This window comes from Dromiciops gliroides, chromosome 1 (assembly GCF_019393635.1).
Source record: "Dromiciops gliroides isolate mDroGli1 chromosome 1, mDroGli1.pri, whole genome shotgun sequence".
In the NCBI taxonomy this organism is placed as follows: Eukaryota; Metazoa; Chordata; class Mammalia; order Microbiotheria; family Microbiotheriidae; genus Dromiciops; species Dromiciops gliroides.
Window position 1 is genome coordinate 745,421,030 of NC_057861.1, and position 20,872 is coordinate 745,441,901.

A 20,872-nucleotide genomic window follows, 5' to 3' on the forward strand; every position below is an offset into this window, starting at 1 on the left:
TTACTGAACAAATGTTCTTGTTTCATACACCAGCAAGGTCATGTTTAAGATTCTGCAAGGTAGAATTTCAGCAATATGTGAATTGAAAATTACCAGAAGAGCAGGCTGGTTTTCAAAGAGGCAGAGGAACTAGAGACCAAATTGCCAACACTTGCTAGACTATGGAGAAAGCAAGGGAGTACCAGAAAAAAAAAAAAACATCTATTCCTGATTCATTGACTACACTAAAGTCTTTGACTGTGCAGATCAAAACAAAACATGGCAAGTCTTCAAAGAGATGGGAATACCAGATTATTTTACTTGTCTCCTGAGGAACCTGTATGTAGGCCAAGAAGCAACCATTAGAACTGAATATGGAGCAACTGATTGGTTTAAGATTAGAAAAGGAGTATGATAATGCTGTATATTGTCACCTTATTTATTTAACTTATGTGAAATACCAGGCTGGAGAAATATCAACAATCTCAGATATGCAGATGAGACCACTCTTGATGTCAGAAACTCAAGACAAATTAAGAAGTTTCTTGATGAGGGTGAAAGAGGAAAGTAAAAGCTGACGAAGTTCAACATTTTTAAAAAAACTAAGATCTTGACAACTGGTCCCATCACTTCCTGGCAAATAGAGGGAGAAGAAATGGTAGCAATGTCAGAGTTTATATTCTTGGGCTCAAAGATCACTGCAGATGGTAACTATAGCCATGAAGGTAAGACACTTGCTCCTTGGAAGCAAATCTGGACAGCAGACAAAAAGCAGGCATCACTTTGCTGACAAAGGTTCATAGAGTCAAAGCTGTAGTTTTACCATTAGCAATGCAAGGCTCTAAGAGTTGGATTATAAGAAGAGCTGAGCCCCAAAGAAACACTACTTTCAAATTGTGGCGCCAGAGAAGACTTCTGAGAGCCTCTTGGACAGCAAGGAGGTCAAAGCAGTCAATGCTTAAAGAAATTAATTCAGATTCTTTACTGGAAGGTCAAATCCTGAAGCTAAAGCTTAAATAATCTGGCTACATAATGACAAGATGGGCATCATTGGAAAAGCCCTTGACATTGGGAAAGGCTGAAGGCAGAAGGAGAAGGGGATGGCAAAGGATGAGATGAACAGGTAATATGAACTTGGAAAGACTGTGGAGGGGCCTGGTATGCTGTGGTCCACAGAATCACGAAGAGTGGGACACAACTCAACAACAACAACAGAGGGAGAAAGGAAAGGGGCCTAGGACTGGGTATCCAAGTGTGATCTGGATGAAAATCCAGCAAAGGACGAGTCAGGTAGGTAGGAGCAAAACCAGCAGAGAAGGAGGTCCTGCAAACTTAGAGAAAAGAGACTACCAAGGAAGATGTGATGATCTACAGTGTCAGGAGACTTCAGAGAGTTTCACCCAGGAGGATGAAACTGAGAAAAGGCCACTGGACCTGGCATTAAGAGGTCTCTGGTCCCTTTGGAGGGAAAGAGCAGTTCAGGTTAAGTGATGAGGTCAGATGTCAGATTACAGAGAGTGAGGTGAAAAGAAGCAGAGGCACTGATTACAGAGGCCTTGGCCACAAAGGGCAGAAACAGGGATAGAAGGATCAAGGGAGGGTTTTTTGAGGATGGGGTAAGCACGTTTGTAGGCAGTAGGTTAGTGAGAGCCACGGGAGGGGCAATCAGCAGAAGGGAAGGAGATGGGATGGCATCGCCTGGGGCAAAGAGTAGGGCCACCTCTTCATTGGAGGCAGGCCCCACCTCCACACCCCTGCCTCACCCATTCACTCCCTTTCTTCAGGGCACAACTGCAGCATCACCTTCTACCTGAAGGTCCTTCCCAGACCAGCGGGCAGTTGGGCACTTTTGTACTTATTCCCTTTATATTCATTCTCTATCTATGTGGCCTCCAGGTTTTCCACGTGAAAGGGACTCTTCCTGTAATTGTATTTGTTCCCAATGACTTAGTACAAGGCCAAGTCATAACAGGGCTTGATAAATGCTGTCGGTTAAGGGACTGACCATTAAACAGGCTAGCTCATCTGTGGAGCCAGACAGACCATTGCCACCCATGCGTTCCCCATATCCAATCAAGGGCCAAGTCTTGTACTTGGGCTCCTTCCTCCCAGGCATCGCCCCTCAACTGGGTCCCAGAGCCCTCAGGTCAGCAGCCAGGGTCCCAGGGGTCAGGAGCCGGTGGCAGGGCCAGGGCCCCATCCCAGCCTCTGGACGGCAGGGCGTGCCCCGCGGTCATCCGGGCCACGTCGGCACAGTCCCCCCCCTGGTCACTGCCAGGCGCTCCTCCCCCCCCCCCGCCGGGCCCCCCGAGGGGCGGGGCCTTTTCTGACCCTGAACTTGTGGATCGCCCACCCCCTTCCCCTCCCCCCCCACCCCGCGCACCCCCTGGGTCTCTCTAGGTTCAGTGGAGGGGGCCGCCCCCCCATTAAACCGTGGGTCTGAAGAGAGCCCCCGCCCCAAAGGAAGGGAGCCCCCCAGGGCCCACGCAGTGGGAGCTCCTCGAGGGGTTCCGGCCCCGGCCCCGGCCCGCGGGCGCCCAGCGGCCTCGGCCTCCCAAGTCGGGCCCGGGCAGGCCCGAGCGCGGGGCCGGGCGGGGCCGGGAGCCCGGCGGGGCGGGGCGGGGCCCGAGCGGGCGGGGCGGCCGGAGGAAGTGAGAGCGCCTTCTCCTTCCTCCTCGTTCTCCCTCCTCTTCCTCCCCCTCCCCCTCCCCCGGCGGCGGGCGCCCCGGCCCAGCGCGGCCCGGCGCGGCCCGGCCATGCCTCCGCCCCCCAAGCGGGCCCGGGAGCCGGCCGAGCTGGAGCAGCAGCGGCGCCAGGAGCAGAAGCGGCGCCGGCGGGACGCGCAGCAGCGGCAGCAGCTGCAGCACCTCGAGTCCTTGTGAGTGACGCGGCCGGGCCCGGCGGGGGGCGGGGCGCGGGGCGGGCCTGCTCCCCTCCCCCTCCCGGCCCCCCGCTGGGCGGCTGCGGGGGAGGGGGAGGGGCGGGAGGCGGGGGCCGCCGCGCCTAGAGCACCCCGAGCCTCCCCCGTAGCTCCAATGGAGACTTGTGACTCGGGGTAAACTGAGGCCCGGAGAAGCCCTTGGCCCCGGCCGCCGGCGGCCCTCGGACGCGTTCGCTCCCTCCGGCCACTCGAGTGGCCGCTTTGGAAACTCCGGCCCGCAGAGCAGACTTCCGAGGTCATCCTTTTTTAGGGGAGGTCAGAGGTGAAAGGCGAGGCTTGGCCCATCCCCGGGGCATTCCCTAATCACCTCCTGTGGCTCGGGGCTTCCCGCACCTTGGCTGGCCCCCACCCCCAAGGGGATCGTGGCCCCAGCTGTGGGGGCCCTGCCTGCCCCAGTCTGCTCTTCCCCCAGCCACGCTGTCTCTGCCTCCCTCTGTAAACTCCAGTGGCTCCCCATTGCTCCCAGGACCAAAGCCGATAGGCTCCGCTTGGCCCTTCCTCTCACTCCCCAACGCATAGCCCAGTGCCCCACTGGGCAGACACTGGCCTGCTGGGGCTGCCCCCATCCCCGGGGGGCTCCCCGACCACTGCCCTCCCGGCCAAAAACCCACCCTCTAGAGGAAACCTTCCCTGACCCCTGCTGCCCTTTAAATCTTCCTGTTTATCCCATTTACAGCTTCCCCACGACTGTCTTTTGCCTCTTTTTGTATCTGGGCACTTGGCACAGTACCTGGCAAGCAGCAAGCTAAATGCTCACTTGCTCTAATTGATTGAAAGTCTAGGAGGGCCTGCATGCCTGGCGGCTGAAATGAGGATGGGGGTGGCTAGAATGGACGAGGCTTGGCCCTGGATTCGGTCTCGGTCTAGGAGGCCTGGGAAAGGGAAGAGCTGAGGGGGGTGCCCATACAGAACCAGGAGACATCTTTGTGGGCTGGCCAAGGCCCATTGCCTGGCATCTCTGACTGCCCAGGCCTGACTCACTGTCCTAATGCATGCATCTCAGTGCCTATCACTGTTGCTGGTGCCTTTCCCACCAGGCCCGTGCCCACCTAGGGCCGTGCCCAGGACCCCAGCCTCAAGTGCCACATCTTTGGCTTCCAGGACTCGCAGGAGTAGGGCCTCTGACGACACGCTCGACATTGCCTTCGCCATTCAGAGACCTCTGGTGGCCGAGCATCACTTGCCACCATCTTGGAGTGACCAAAGAAAGCAGCGATCCTGGGAATGCAATCACTCAAATATTTGTAGGCCCAGAGATGTGACCTTATAGGTCTTCTAGCACTAACCAGCACAGACTCTTCTGTCTGCCTCACTGGCCAGCTCCCTCCTCTTCCCCTAGGTGTGAAGCCCTCTCTGCTATTCAGCGTGAGGGAGCCCAAGAGGGTTGTGGAATATACTGAGAAGAGGACTTTGATAGGAGCTGTTGGACTTTGGGGGCTGAGTGGAGGGTGGGTGGGAGAGCCTGAGGCCAGGAGGGGATGAGCAGGGCCTGAGCTGGGACCTCGGTGTATGAGTGGAGAAGAGACAAGCACTTAGGAAGAAGTCCCTATTCTGGCCAGGCACTGTGCCAAGCCCTGGGTGTAGGGGTATACAAAAGAAACTCCTTGCTTTTACATTGTTTTGTTTTGGGTGAGGCAGTTGGGGTTAAGTGACTTGCCCAGGGTCACACAGCCAGTAAGTGCCAAGTGTCTGAGGCCAGATTTGAACTCCTGACTCCACCACACCACCCAGTGGCCCCCACTCCTTGCCTTTAAGAAGCTTCCATTCTAACGGGGGAGGGAGCTGAAAAGAAAAGGCTGGAGGGCGAGGGAAGCTGGCTGGCCCAAGGCTCAGTTCCCCAGAAAGCCCCCAGGAGGATGATATGTCAGGCATCCGTGTCTTCTTGGGCAAGCAGACTGCAGGGCTGCTAGGATGTTCTTCTGCAAGGAAGCCCCGGGTGCCAAGGGCTGCTGGGGATCAGATGGCAGCAGGGGGTAGTCTGGAAGTCTGGTGCAGAGAAAGAGGGAGCACAGGTGAGGGACCCTGTGAAGGGAGGAGCATCTTCCCTGCGGCACGGATGAGAGTAAGGCCTGCGGGATGACGCTGAGGTGGCGAGCCCCACTGGCCTCGGTCAGGACGAGGATCTTCAGGGAGAGGGGTGATGGAGGGCCCAGTGTCGGAGAAGGTATGTGTTAAGGCGGCTGCCTTGGCCAGGAGGAGGGCCTCTCCTCCGTGTGAGAGAGGGGTGAATGAAGACATCTGGACCATATCAGACGAGGGAGGTCTCAGGCCATGGCCTCTCCCCCCCCCCCCAGTTAGGTCCTCAGCTGACAGGGTAAGGGGAGGCTTGGAATGGCTGCTGTGATGAGTGGCACAGAGAACCAGTTAGGGAGGTCTCAAAGGACTGACTGCTGGATGGAGAGCCCAGCTGAGATGTCCTAAGGAAACACAGCCGGGGTGGGCAGCAGGTTTGTGATCCGCAGCTTGTCTCAGAGACTCCCCAGGTAAGGGGGGAGCAGGCTGCAAGGAGACGGACAAGGAGGAGGAAGCCAGCTTAGGAGGGGCTTTAACAGCCAAACAGGGGGGCAGCTAGGTGGCACAGTGGATAGAGCACCGGCCCTGGAGTCAGGAGTACCTGAGTTCAAATCCGGCCTCAGACACTTAACACTTACTAGCTGTGTGACCCTGGGCAAGTCACTTAACCCCAACTGCCTCGCTAAAAAAAAAAAAATAACAAAAAAAAGCCAAACAGGATTGACTATTTGATCTTCAGTGTCATAGGGAACCACCTGAGTTTACTGAATGGGGAGTCAGGAGAAAGTGACATATATGGCCACACCTACACTTTTAGCTCTTCAGTTGCAACTCTCCATGACCCTTTCTTGGCAGAGATACTGCAGTGCTCTGCCATCTCCTTCTCCAGGTCATTTGACAGATGAGGAAACTGAAGCAAACAGGGTGAAGTGACTTTCCCAGGGTCACACAGCTAGAAGTATCTGAGGCCAGATTTGAACTCAAGGAGTCCACTGGGCACTCTCTGCACTATGGCGCCACCTAGGGGTCCCTTCACTTCAGGTAGATCATTTTGACAGCTGAGTGGAAGATGGAATGGAGTGCAGAGAGCTGTGGCCCGCGGACCACCAGCAGGCTGTGGCAGTGATCCAGACATGAAGTGCTAAGGGCCTGCCCAGGGTGATGGCGTCAGAGGAGAAAAGGGGTGGCCAAGGTAGAATTGACAAGGCTTGGCAACAGATTTGATGAGGGAGAGGAGTCAAAGATGAGAGCCGGGATGATGGGGAGAAGGGCATTACCCTCAGTATTAATAGGAAAGTTAGGAAAAAGGAAAAGCTTGGGGAAAAAGAATGTTTCATTTTGGACATGGTGAGTTTAAGTCTACTCTGCATCCATTTGAGATGTCCAGCAGTGGTTGGAGATTTGAGACTGGAGATCAGCAGAAAGGTTAGGGCCAGATGAATAGAGGGGAGAATCATTGGCATGCAGATGATCACTGATTCTAGGGGAGCAGATGAGACCAAGTGAAAGTAGAGAGGGAGAGGAAAGAGGGCCCAGGACTGAGCCCTGTGGGACACCCACAGTTAGCAAAGGAGACTGAGGAGAGGCCACAAAATAGCCCAACTAGGACTGAGCAGGGGAAGAGGATGATTGACAGTCTGAAAAGCTACAGAGATGTCAAGGATGAAGATTGAGAAAAGGCCCTTAAATTTGTCGAGCAAGAGATATTTGAGTAGATTATGTTGAGTGATGAGATTAAAAGCCAGATGCTAAGGAGTTTTAAAAAAAGGAGAGGAAAAAAGTGGAGGTAGTTTTTACAAACATCCTTCCCAAGGAGCTTAACCACAAATGGGAGGAGAGTCCTGGGATGATAGCTTAGCAGGGAGGGAGGCACCAATTGAGCATTTTTTGAGGGTAGGGGAAACATAGTAGGGAAGCAGCCAATAGAAAGGGAGAGCTGACTATGAGAGTGTGAGTGGGTACAGCAGATGGACCAACCTGCTGAAGGAGATGAGCCAGAATGGGATTACTGTGGAGCTAGCTAGCCACGAGGCAGTTGGTTATGTAACGTGAATTTGTATTGGATAGAACCTGAGGGGATGTCCATCAATTAAGGAAAGGCTGAACAAGTGATGGTATACAAACTGATGGAATACTATTGTGTGGTGAGAAATAATGAAGGGGATTGTTTCAGAAAAACCTGGGAAGACTGGTATGAATTGATCAAAAGTGAAATGTGCAGAACAAGTAAAACAATGTATGCAATAAAAGCAATAGTGTAGCGATCATCAACTTTGAAAGACTTGGTCACTGGATTAACACAATGACCAACCACATTTCTAAAGGACTTGCTAACCACCTCCAGATAGAGTGCGATTGAGACATATCTTCTTCTTTTTCTTTCATTTAGGTTACAGCTAATGTGGAAATTGTTTTGCACGTCTATCTATCTTTGTCACGGTCTTGTTTTCTTGCCTTCTTAATGGGTGGGAGAGGGAGAGAATTTGGGACTGAAAATGAAATTGAATTAACACCGAGTCAGCATCATTTCACAATAGGGAGCCACTGGAATTTATTGAAAGAGGGAGGTGAAACAGACATATGCTTTAGGAAGGTAAGTTTGACAACTAAGTAGAGGATGTACTGGAATGAAAAGAGACTATTTGGGAGCCCAAGAAGAAAGCTAGTAGTTGAGGTGTGAGGTGATAGGGGCCTGAGGAGTATACAAGAGACATTAGGAAGTGTGTGGGCCAAATTTAATATATGGAGAGTTAATTGGGTGACTCGCCGAAATATTGGGGTCCCGGAAATATGAGGGACCTTTAGGTTCAAAGCTCCCTCCCCTCTGAACTGCCCTTTTAGATATTTCTCCTAAGCCAATAAGAAAGGAGCCTTACAGCTTTAATTCACAAAAGGATCAGATTTTATTTCTTGGGAATTAATTAAACAACAAAGGTGAAATTAATAAAATTCAAAGATAAGGAAATAGGAAAAAGAAATACAGATAAATTCTCTTAACTCTAAACTTAGCCTATGCGATCCCCAGATCGTTTCCAATTAAGCTAATTCAAAGGAAATTTAGGGTTTTCTGTGTTCACTCACCAAAACCTGGAAAGTCTACACTTGCTCCTGCCACAGGCAAGGCAGAAACCAGAGAGAGAGCTAGCATTCCCGAAGTCCCTCAGCTTCCCCTCAGGGGAGTGTTCAATCTCCCTCCCCCAAAAGGGGAGGTCCTTCAAAAACTGCCTCTGGAGAGTTCTCCTTCTGACCTCAGTAGCATTTGTCACTCAGGGTGGGCCTGGTATGGCCTCTCCCAAATGAGTCAGCTAAAACTCCAATAACTTTTTGCCACTTTTTACTACAGAAGGTAGGATCAATAAGACTTAGCAACTGTTTGTAGGGGGGGTGGGGGTAGGGTTAGAGACTAAGAAATTGAGGCTGACACCTAGGTTGTATGCCCGAGTAGATGGCACTACCCTTAACGGTAAGAGGAAAACTAGGGGAAAGGAAGCAATGGGGTTAGGGTGGGGTAGGGGTAATGGGTTCAGTTTTGAGTCTGTTGAGTCTAATATGTACTTGGAGATGACCAGTAGGCAACTAGAAATGCCTAGAGAGTAGAGGTCAGGGAGTGAATTAGTGCTGAACACACTTGAAAATTATCTGCAGAGAGATTGAAACGGAATTAAAATAGAAAATTGAATCCCAGGGAGCGAATGAGATCGCCAAGCAAAATGATATAGAAAAGAGAAGAGAAGAGGGCCCAGGACAAAACCTCGTAGGGTACCCACAGTAAGCGGGTAGTTTGTTCTTCGTTTTCGAAGAGGACCATGATGTCAGGATGATGTCATGACTTGTACTGAATTGGACTGAAGCGAGAGGCGGCTGTGCAAGATCACCAACCTCACTCTAAAACTCTAATGAGTGGTCACCAATAAATTAGAAGCTTTAACAAGAGTTTAGACTCTTAAGCATTTATTAAGGAGCATAAGAATTTGGTGAGGAGAGAAAAAGAGGCCTGTTAAGGCTAAAATTCTAGCTAAACTGTCTAAAATATCTAATGAGTGGTCGCCAATAAATTATAAGCTTTAGCAAGAGTTAGACTTTTAAGCATTTATTAAGGAGAATAAGAATTTGGTAAAGAGAGAGAAAAAGGCCTAGATTCCTATCTATTAAAGGGAGAGCACATTTCTAGCTCCCTTCTCCGCCAGAGTCCAGAGGAAAGAGAGTGAGACCGAGCGCCAGTCTCTTCCTTCCTCCTCCCACTAGTCCGCGTCACTTCCTGAAGCCTGGTCTTGCCCTCAAAGACCTTTGCTTCATGGGCAGAACTCTTCTACAGTAAGTATCCAGCAGGTGGCGTCATTCCAATCGTTACAGTCCCCCCTGTTGTTCCTCAAGAAACAAAATGTTTCCTTGACGGAACAGTAAAAACAATATAATAACTATTGCTAACTAATAATATGTGAACAACAATATAGAAAAGGAAGAGAGGAAAGTTTTGTCCAGAGGGGCGATTTTTTTTTTTTTGTCCTCATGAACCGACGCTTTGACATTAGTCTTGCAAAGGGAGGGCCTCTGCAGAGAATACACGTTACAGATGGTGTATATTATAACAGAAAGAGAAAAGAGAAAAAAAAAACAACAACAAAACAAAACTGTTCATTTAAAGTCTCTGAAAGTCTTTTCTCAGATGTCCTCTAGGTGTAGTCGTAGAATGGAAGTCTTTTCAGGGGTTGATGTGTGGATGCTGGTAATCAGCCAGGAAATTTCCTACAAAATTGAGCTTAACACAACTTTAAAATAGCTTTGTCAATAATAAAATCAAACAATGAAAGTTCTCAAAAACATGTCTAAGGGAATACAGAATCTTAGTTGTTACACATGAAACATATAATAAAACAAAAATTGAAACATTCTTTAAAATTATAATATTACTATAGTCCCCCCCTTATGGAGGGTAATTGAGAAGACAATTGCTGCAATATTAATTATTAAAAATAATTTTTATCTGTTTCATCACTTTTTGCATCATCTGCCTAATTATCCTCATGCCATTATGAGAAATTTTAAAATCTAATATAATTAGTAACAGATGTCAAGGCCAAATTCAACACTGTTATTTATCATGACACCTGAGATAATTATGGGGGTTACCATAAAAGAACAGAGAAATGATGGGATATGAGCATTCCCACACTTGAGCAATATGTACTGCCCATACAGTATGCCAGGCTTAAAATAGGTGGATGGAATATACGTCCATGCCACCGAACATATTGGAGGAAACTGAGTCAGACTTAATCAGATGCATGGGATTGAGATGGTCCATGGCATCAGGCATATAGGAGGGAGCATAGAAGCCAGGTGTAGAAGTGAGATGGGTGGGATCAATACTTCCAGCCATCTGTACGATATTGTGGGGAAAAATAAAATAAAATATTAAACCAAGAGAATCCAACCTCAACATTTGTCAAAAGCCGTTCCCTTGGCCATACCTTGACTTCATGCATGTCTCCCCTCATGTGACAGTTCAGTGTCTGCTCTTGCATGTATTCCTCTTGTGATTGGATGGCATCTTGGCCAACTGGCATCTGATAACTCAGAATAAAGGCAATTAATGTCTTAAATGATAAGTTCCCATAATCCAAGTCTCATATGGATTTAAAATTGAGGATAATAAATGATTGCAAAAAATGTGAATACATCTTGACTCAAAATATAATATATAATTATGCAACAATTTCAAATAATACCCTTTTTTTTTTACTTAGTATACAATTACTTTTTTGAAAAATCTGAACATATTTAAATAAAAGTTAAAGCACAACACAATCTCAAAGACAACTTTTACAAATGTTCCCCTCTTTTTTTTTTTTTTGGAATATGCTTATCAAAAATAATACTTCTAGAATCAATTTACACTTGCCATGGCAAACAATTTGCTAGGGAAATGCTTTAAAGAGTTTGATCAAATAATCAGTTGAGAAAAAATAACAAAAACAAACAACTCAGAATATGGGAGCACAATACTCCTAGAATTAACATTGTATTATGAAATCAAAACCATCTTGCAATGTTTCAAAATTAGAGAGATGAATAAATAGAAAAAATACACACGGAACAATAAAAGACAATGAAATTCAAACTAGGGAAATCTAAATGAATATGAACTTAATATTAATAAGAGTATTATAAAATATAAACTTGATCATATGACTATAAAAAGCTTTACAAATATTCTCCTTGTTTTAGAAACTAAGTATAAGTCACAATCTCAAAAGCATGAAAATCTCTATGAAAATAAACCCATACCATTAATTTCAAAATGTATATATAATAGCATAGAAATCCTATGTAACCTCTGAACTGATACTATTACTCTGAGTGAATTCAGAACACTTTTGATTCTGATATCTAAAATCCCCAACACTCATATCAATACCTTGCCCCTTACTTTTACATTTCTGTACAATATATACCCTTCCATGGCAAAAGAAGCAGAGTCTTGAACTATGTTGATGATTGTCATTCTTATACAGCTTAAATTTTTCTTCTTTAACCCCTCTATATTGTCTGTCAGTCTTTTCACCATACAAATGCTTTATAAGATTACTAATGAAAGACAAAAGCAGGTTAGCAAAATTATCAACAAAACGAGCATATCTGGAATTTAAAGGGTTTTCTAAGGTTGTCTCAGAAGCACAGCCAGGCTGGGGAAGGGCTGAGCCTGAAGCTGCAAATGTAGTTAGAGAAAGTTGAGCATGCGCATCAGATCTCTGGACTTCCCAGGCAGGGGAAGCTATGGGCTTGGCCATAGGAGGAGTAGAGGGTGGGGTCTGGAGAGGAGGGGAGGGACCAGCACAATTTGAATCAGACTTGATTTTGAACTCAGGCCTGGATTCCTCTTCCCCCACTTTGCCTCCAGGTGCTAGGGGATTAAAAGCTTCTAGAGGGTGGGTCATTGCCTCCAGGCATGCAAAATTAAAGCAACAATTACTGTTAGAACTGGGAAAAGCTGCGGGAATCTCTTCAGGTTTCTCTGAAAAAGCATGGTTGGGAGAGGGAGAGATATTTCCTTGTGTGAGTAAGTTGCTGGCTCTTTTAACAAAAATAAAAAGAAAATAGAAAATCCACAAAAACAAAGCATTAACATGATCTTATCTCCCATTTGTCTGGTTAAACAGACTAAAATCAAAAATAGGATAATTAGGGAGTTTAAAAGGTCCATTCGAAAAAATTTAAAGGGAAAACACAGCCAGTGCGCCAGTACTTAGCAGTTAAAGGGAGAGGGAGGGGAAATTTCTTACCCAACCAGAAGATCAGAAGAAGACTGAGGGTTAGCTTTCCTCTTCGTGGTCAGCCATCTGTTAAGGGTTAAAATTCTAGCTAAACTGTCTAAAATATCTAATGAGTGGTCGCCAATAAATTATAAGCTTTAGCAAGAGTTAGACTTTTAAGCATTTATTAAGGAGAATAAGAATTTGGTAAAGAGAGAGAGAAAGGCCTAGATTCCTATCTATTAAAGGGAGAGCACATTTCTAGCTCCCTTCTCCGCCAGAGTCCAGAGGAAAGAGAGTGAGACCGAGCGCCAGTCTCTTCCTTCCTCCTCCCACTAGTCCGCGTCACTTCCTGAAGCCTGGTCTTGCCCTCAAAGACCTTCCCTTCATGGGCAGAACTCTTCTACAGTAAGTATCCAGCAGGTGGCGTCATTCCAATCGTTACAGGCCCAGATGCCTACATCTATCTATCTCAGGGAGCCAGCATTTCCAGCTCCGCTCTCCATGAGGTCCTGATGAAAGAGAGAGAGCCAGCCTCGCCCCTTCTTCCTCCCAGAAGCCTCCTGTGAAAACTGGAAACATCCCATCCACACGCACACACAGCTCCAAGCTAATTGGCTGGTAGCTTTGATAGATGGTACCCATGAGCAAACGTTACTTCCTGACACCAAGGAACTGACCTTCCAAGCCACATGGCTTGCCCTCAGATGCCTTCTCCTCATGGTGGAGCTTTCCTACAGTAACTCTCCAGCAGGTGGCATCACTCCAATTGTCACAGGGTCCAGTGGCAAGATAGAAGGACAACTGGAGATGGCTCCAGAATTTTTTTTTTTAAGGCAACTGGGGACTTGCTCAGGGTCACACAGCTAGTAAGTGTCTGAGGTGAGATTTGAACTCAGGTCCTCCTGACTCCAAGGCCACTTTTTTATCCACTTCGACACCTAGCTCTCCTACAGTAAGTGGGTTAGACCTGAATGAAGATCCAGCAAAGGAGGCTGAGGAATGGTCAGCCAGAAAACAGGATGGGAGTAATCCAAGGATGGGATTTTGCAAGGTATGATTGGTGATAAGAAAAATAGGATTGGGAGTAAGAGATCACGAGGTAGAGAAGATGGAAGATGAAAGATTATGGTCAGATAAAGGAACTTCAGTTTATGAACTTGGAAGGGAAACCTGTGAGGTGATGGCCAAATCGTGGGTATGTTCATCTCTGTGTAGCCCCCCCCAACATTAAGAGTATTTGAGGGAGCATCAACATGTACGTTGAAGTCCCCTGCTGTGAGGGCACAAGTGGGGATCAGGAGAAGAGCCCTGAGGCTCACTAGATGATAGCTACAAAGGAGCTTGATGAGGTGATGAGTTTGGATCAAGGGCCCCTCGGAGCACCAGAGGATTCTGAGCTAGCGTGGCAGAGCCTGGGGCCGGTGATGTTCTGGCTCCAAAGTGCATCCGATACAACTTCTTGGCCAGGTGGCCCGAGCTTTTCACAGCCTGGCACAGCCCTTCTTGCTGTTGCAGCGTGTACCCTCTTTCCCCTTTCCCCACCCTTGGCTTTCTGCATCCGAGCTATGTCGGCCTACTGACCTCTGCCCACACAGAACGCAGAATTTCCCTTCTCCAGGTCCTTTGGTTGCCTCCTTCCCTGGGATGCTCAGCCTTTCCTGACCCTCTTGCCCAGACTGCTGAGGCACCTCCTTCCAAAGGAAAGGGGAAGAGGAAGGGTGTCTCCTCTGAGTCTCCCCTGTAATCTTTGCACACGGCCTGTGTGTGCTGAGGTGTCTGTACTTCTCTAGTCCAGGGCTGGCTTCATGGTGCCCACGGACACATAGTAAGCACCGAATGCTTGTTGACTGATCTTCGAGCTCTTCTTAGACTCCTTCTTGCATTCCTGGAATCCTGACGCCCTTCATCACATTCTGCATCTATAATCACCCCTTAAGTCCTGTCTACACCGGCTTCAAGCTCCCTGGCAAAATGGGCTCTTGCTCTTCTCAGTCCCTTTCTGACTTTTCTCCCCTCTCCTGTTGAATGTCTTTGTTTTGGTTCTTTTTAGGCTCAGATATACAGGGCGTTTCCTTTTGGATGGGGGGTCTCAGCTCCATTTCTTTGGGGAACATACTTCTCAGCTCTTTGTGGACTCTCCTAATTGCCATTTCCTTCACAGTTAAAGGTCTTCCTCCTGGCTGCTGGCAGTGGGACATTCATCACTGCACGACTTGGAGTTTGAAGAGGGTTTTTCTTTTTTGTTTTATGGCAATTTGTAGAGTCTCGATCAGTGCTCTGGACTGTTTTCTTGTATTATGTCCTCTGTTATGCTGTTGAGTCTTCCTTATTTGACGTGGGCTCCTTATGGTCTCTCTGCACGTCCTGTCTTCAGTGGCAAATACACTGGCTTGTATAGGATTCGTGGGTCCTTTTATTACAGCAGCCATTTGCATCTCTCTTGCCAAATGTGTCTCCCCTTAACAATTTTTCCTACTTTTGTTTTTATTTTTAATTCTGCCTTGAGGGTATTTTTTTTGTTTTGTTTTGTTTTAGCCTAAATTCATTCCTTATTTGTTCTTTTAAGAGTGTATTTTTTGGAGCAGCTAGGTTGTACAGTGGATAAGAACACTGGCCCTGGCATCAGGTGTACCTGAGTTCAAATCCAGCCTCAGCCATTTTACTAGCTGTCTGACTCTGGGCAAGTCACTTAACCCTGATTGCCTCCCCCCAAAAAGTGTATTTTTCTTTTGATCCATTCTGGAGGTTCTCCCTCTTCCATGTCTGGGGAATCTAAAGGATTCTCTCTTTGCCTGAATGGTATTGGCTCATTTTCCTTTCTATTATAATGCTTGCCCAGAGTACTTTCATTTCTCTTTGAGGTTTTATTCATCCTTCTGTTTTTCTGATTCTGTTTGCTGGGCCAGCTAGCTGGCACAGTGGATAGAGCACTGGCCCTGAAGTTGGGAGGACCTGAGTTCAAACCTCACCTCAGACACTTACTAGCTGTGTGACCCCGGGCAAGTCACTAACCCCAGTTGCCTTAAACAATCCAGGGCCATCTGATTCTGTCTGCTTATGAACTAGGGTTTTTAGCCACACAGTTTCTCTCCAACTTTTGGGCTTTCAGCTCTTCTCTCGTACTGCTGACACTTGTCTTTGTAAATATCCATTCCTTACTTTTTGACTCTTCCAGTTCCATAGCACCACCCCCTTTCCCCAGTCTGGTTTGCTGGACAGTCTGTTTCTCTGTGTTGGATGACACGGGTTGACTGGTCCCAAATCCAAAACCCCTGAGGGGTAAAGGACTGGCCCCAGCTGGGTTTCCAGTCCCCTTTCTCTCAGGCCCTGTGCTCATTAAGCTCTAGCTTGTGCCACCCCTCTCTGTGGCTCAGTGTCTCTGGGGCAAGGCCGATTCAGGCTAAATCACTGCTGTGGAGATCACCACAGATGCACCCCAAAGTTCACTGTGGCAGGCATGCAGAATTGGTTGGGAATGGAGTTCTGAGTATTCTTGGATATTACTTAGGAGGATTTACACTTTTGGTGGCTTCAGCCAAAGTTACTCTAAATCTGGCACATTCTTTCTTTTTTTAATTTTTGAGGTTCTAGGGTTTGAGAAGTCTGAAGAACATACTGTTTGACCATCTTTCTGATCACATAATCCATGGCAGTATGGGAAGATAATGTGGGATGCCCCATGGATCTTTGTGTTTTGAAAGTCTGGGAAGGCGTGCTTGCCCTGAGGTAGAATGAAATAGCATCTAGAGATCTCAGTGGAGTCCCAGAATTTCCCCAAATTCACTATAGGCTTTTGTGTAAGAAGTGCAAGATGTTTTTAAGGCACGTTAATATAATTTGATGATATTGCTTTTCACTCGTTTCAGTCGGATCCAACTTCGTGACTCCATGTGGGGTTTCCTTGGCAAAGATACTGGAGTGGTTTGCCATTTCCTTTTACAGATGAGGTAACTGAGGCAAACAGAACTTGCCCAGTATCACACAGGTAGTAGCTGAGGCTGTATTTGAACTTGTGTTCCTGAATCCAGGCTTGGCGCTCTATCCACTGCACCATCTAGCTGCTAAAAAGAGAAGTGATTATTTCCTAGGAAGAATATTCACATTGACCTATGAGCTTCATTACTTTAGTTGCAGTTTGGGAAAATAAGCAATAATGGAATGAAGTATTCAGTATGGAAACTTTATCCTATTTTCAGTTTTCAGCCCAAAGGATTCACACAGAGTAGAAGAAAAAAAAATCCACCCCAACCCCTTGCTGCCTTATAAAGGGAAGCAATTTAAAAGATAAGTGAAAACCTGGAATTGTGATGTTATTGTCTGCAAATCTTCATAATGATTCTCCACTGGTACTCTGATGACACTCTTACCAAAGACTTAAATGCACTGATGTAGATGAGGAGTGCAGAACCAGAAGAATTTGCATAATGGCCCAAATAATATAAAGGAAGATAATTTTGAAAGACTTCACAGCTGTGATCAGAGCAGTTATCAATCAGGACCACAGAAAATTAATGATAAGCCCCGCTTCCTACCTCTTAGCAGAGGACTGCATTAGTGCTGCAGGATGAGATACTGATTTTCAGGCATAACAAATATATTGATTTGCTTTTTCTGACTATTCTTATTTATTTATTTATTTTTGCAGGGCAATGAGAGTTAAGTGACTTGCCCAGGGTCACACAGCTAGTAAGTATAAAGTGTCTGAGGCCGCATTTGAACTCAGGTCCTCCTGAATCCAGGGCTGGTGCTTTATCCACTGCGCCACCTAACTGCCCCCGACTATTCTTATTTTCTACAAGAGAGAGCTTTTATGGGAGGGAAGATAGAGCTCATGAGTAATGTTAAAGATATTCCCCCCAAATTAAGAAAATCGCATCAAGGCAATATGAAAAAAATACAGAGAAGAAAACAAAAACCTTCAGGAGGGGACTTTTTTACTACCTTGTTAGGTTTTACTTTTATAAATAAGTATAATAATTGCACGTGTATTATCTATATCTGATTGCTCACCACCTCAGGGAGGGATAGAATTTGCAACACAAAACTAAATTTAAAATGTTCATTTTTTAAAAAAGTACATATAAGGGGGGCAGCTAGGTGATGCAGTGAATAAAGCACCGGCCATGGATTCAGGAGGACCTGAGTTAAAATTCCTCCTCTGATACTTGACACTTACTAGCTGTGTGACCTTGGGCAAGTCACTTAACCTTCATTGCCCTGCCTTAAAAAAAAAAGTATATATAAGGAAAGCTCTTCCTTTTTTTACATGTGGAAATGTTTATTGATGATTTAGTTCATAATAAAAATGAAACTTTTTAAAGACTTTTATGGAGTAAATGATTTAAAGAACAGACAGCATTAACATTTTAGAAGCCTAACTTGAAAACCCCCAAAGAGGAGTCATTAATGGTCAGGTTCAGTTTCAGCTTAGGAGACAAGCTTTCAGGCAGTTGTACTTGTCTCTGTGTTACTGAAACATCTTTCTCAGTAATTTGGATAAATGCACAGATTGCATGTTTTTCAAGTTTATGGATGGACCAGCGGGATAAGCTAACTCACTGCACAAGGGAGTCAGGATTCAAAAACATCTTGCTAGACAACATTAGTTGTCTGGTTGGATCGAACAAAATGAGATTTAATGGGAATAAATGTCACTTTTACACTTTGAAAACCACTGCTTGACCGTGCCCTCCACAGTCTGCTCTGCTCTCTGGCTCCTGACTCCATCACGCATCCAGCCCTCTCCCTTCATTGCCAAATCTAGAAGCCTTCTTCCTTCTTGACTTTGGCAGCATTTGACAGTGCTGATTATCTTCTCCTTCTAAATGTTGTCCCCTCTGTTTTCTCCTGGTTATCTTCCTATCTATCCAGCCACACTTCCGTTTCTTTTGCTGGTTCTTCTCTCGAATCCTCATGGCCAGTCAGCCCACATATCTCACATACCCAATCCGTTGCCAAATCTTGTTTCTACCAAAATAATATTTCTCACCCTATGTTCCTTTCCCTCCACTCACACAATCATAACCCTAACTCAGACCTCCATTACCTGTTGTCTCCCTGCCTCAGCGGTCTCTCCACCTCACTGTAGGCCTGCAGTTAAAAGCTAGTTTACTGCTTGTTTGGAGATATTGTAGAGGGGGCTAGACTTGGTAGCCTGTGGGGTCCCTCTGACTTTCAGGTTCTGTGAAAACATTTCCCTCTGCTGTGTGCGTACTTATATTTTTAATATCTTATCAGCTAGGGACCAAGTTTCTTCTTTCACATTCTGTCTTGCCTGGTGTGTAGACCAGTCGAGTTCACAGTCATTCAATTAGTGCAATCTGTCAAAATGATTTTGCAAGTCAGACAATACATTTGTGGTAGAATGGGCCCAGTTGTAACTAGCTGTTATTGTGGCTGGTGCAAATTTGTTTGAGGTGAGTGGGCAGCTTCTTGGTCTAATTTCATGAGGAGGGAGTTGGCTTGGCCCTCAAAAGTCTGACTCCCTTCATCACAGGAGTTGAGGGGAAAATGGGAGAGGGGCAAGAGTAATTGTCATGGGGTAGGAGCACAGTAAAGCTAGAATTGGGGAGGAAGCACACTTCACCCACCTACCCAATATCAGCATCTGGAAGAAGGCCCTGTTTACGCCAGGCTTTTTATATTTCTGAAAATATGAATTGTAGACTTTTGGACAGTACTTTCCCCAGACGACTTGCATTGCTTTGGTCATACGTGAGTAAGGCATTATTGTTGTCATTTCTGTGCTCTTCTACCATACAGCTCCTGTTCTCTAGCCTAGGGCTCAGGAAAGAATATACCACAGGCTGAGACATACCCACAGCTATCCTGTCTCAGCATGGGTTTACAGAACAATGAAGGAAAAGGTCTATTTTAGAAATAAATGAAGCACTTTTTCAGGTGAATAGAATTAGAGTCAGAAGTTGTCTCATTTAAAATAACTGTAAATGGGGAGATAGTATAAGAAATTGACCTTATGCCCTATGTGTTTTCTAGATAAACAACAACAAAACAACAGTTATGTGAACACCTGGGTTGTGTTCAATATGCTTAAGTGAAGGGCATTCTCAAAGAGATCTCACTATTCAGAAGGGAAGAGGGACTTGTTTCATAGCCCGAAAACCTTAAATAGTGTTTTTTAGCCTCTTACCTACATTTTGTTACCTTGCTTCACAGAATTAATTACTGACAGCAATATGAGAAAGTTAAATAAATATTAAAGAAGTTAAAGAAAAATATAGGGGCAGCTAGATGGCGCAGTGGATAAAGCACTGGCCCTGGATTCAGGAGTACCTGAGTTCAAATCTGGCCTCAGACACTTAACACTTACTAGCTGTGTGACCCTGGGCAAGTCACTTAACCCCAATTGCCTCACCAAAAAAATAAAAATTAAAAAAAAAATTAAAAAAATATATAAAAGTTAAAAAACATTAAATATTAAAATATTTTTTATTAAAGAAATAGTATAAAAAGATTGGTCTCTCCTGATTAAAAAAAAAAAATGTAACCAGGAAGATAAACACATATTTTGTTAGCTGTCCCCACCCAGAAATCAATTCATGGGAAACATACATATTTATTAAACTTTTTCCTGTATTTAATAATTGTAGATTATAGAAAAATGGAGACTCTCCTTTTTTTTTTTTTATCATGACACAAACTGATGCATTCCTAATGAGGAACAATCTGTTAAGTTGGAAATGTTGGGCACTTTTCTTTCTGGAAAATTCTGGAATAATTCAAGACTCCCTGATGCCATCAGCACCACTGCAGATTACAGTTCATCACGTCCTCTCCTCTTGCACCTGCTCCTCGGGGATTCAGTCACTCTTGTGCTCTAGACCCTGCTCTACTCCTTTGACATTTTATGGACACTGCTGAGCACTCAGGCCGTCCCGGTGTCACTGTCCTGGCCCAGTCCTCTTTCTCTACGTGCGTTTGGCTTGAATGCCCTTCCTGCAGGCGAATCACTGTGGCTGATGTGCTGAAGCTTCCTCACACTCCTTAGGCCTCTTTCCATGGTACGCCGTGTTTGGTGTTGGAGGAGACCTTAGATTGTGGAAGTGACTTGTCCAGGTCATGCATAAAGTAGGAGACTGCATTTAAATCAAAGCTCTCAGATTCCAGATCCAGGCCTTTGTTCATTGATTGCACGATGTCATGTACAGGTATGAGCATCTCATTTATCTTATCTGAAAAATGAGGGATTGAACTCCATGATCTCCAAGGTTGTTTCTAATGAAGCCTTGCGATTCCATAACATGTCTTAAAAATCAGTGCCCGTACGCCTTTAGAACTGTGTTGCCTCCAGCCAAAATTTCTGTTGCATCTGGATTAGAACATTTGGCCTCCTTCTTTTGTTTCTAAACCATATTTTCCAACAGTTATCGGTGCTTCCTCTAGGCCCGCTTTCAAATGGAAGTTTCCCAGTAGTAAAGTTAGAAAGGCTCAGTTGGAGGCAAAGTGGCCTTATGGAAAGAGGGCCTGGCTTCCCTTCCCAACTCCCCCATTCTCTCTTCTCTTTGTGACAGTGGGAAGGCTGCTTCCCTTCGAGTCTTCGTTTCCCCACCTTGAGAAGTAAAGAGGTTGGATTCAGTGCTCCCCAAGGTCCCCTCTACCTCTGAGTCTGTGATCCTATGATTTTGTCAGGTTCTTTTAGAAATTCTCCAGCTTTATCTCAACG

At 45.9% G+C, this 20,872-nt stretch overlaps 1 protein-coding gene across 2 annotated transcripts in view; it reads left to right on the forward strand.

Moving 5' to 3' along the window:
* Window positions 1-2,682: 2,682 nt before the first annotated feature.
* Window positions 2,683-20,872, forward strand: part of RP9 (RP9 pre-mRNA splicing factor) — a 35,495-nt gene continuing 17,305 nt past the window's right edge. The window contains exon 1 of one of the 2 annotated variants that reach the window (XM_043989162.1): window positions 2,683-2,857. In XM_043989162.1, the coding sequence (XP_043845097.1) occupies window positions 2,736-2,857 (122 nt within the window). In that variant the 5' untranslated portion in view covers window positions 2,683-2,735. Of the gene's footprint in view, window positions 2,858-20,334; window positions 20,358-20,872 lie in introns of those variants that run through there. The other variant, XM_043989170.1, reaches the window with a different exon arrangement.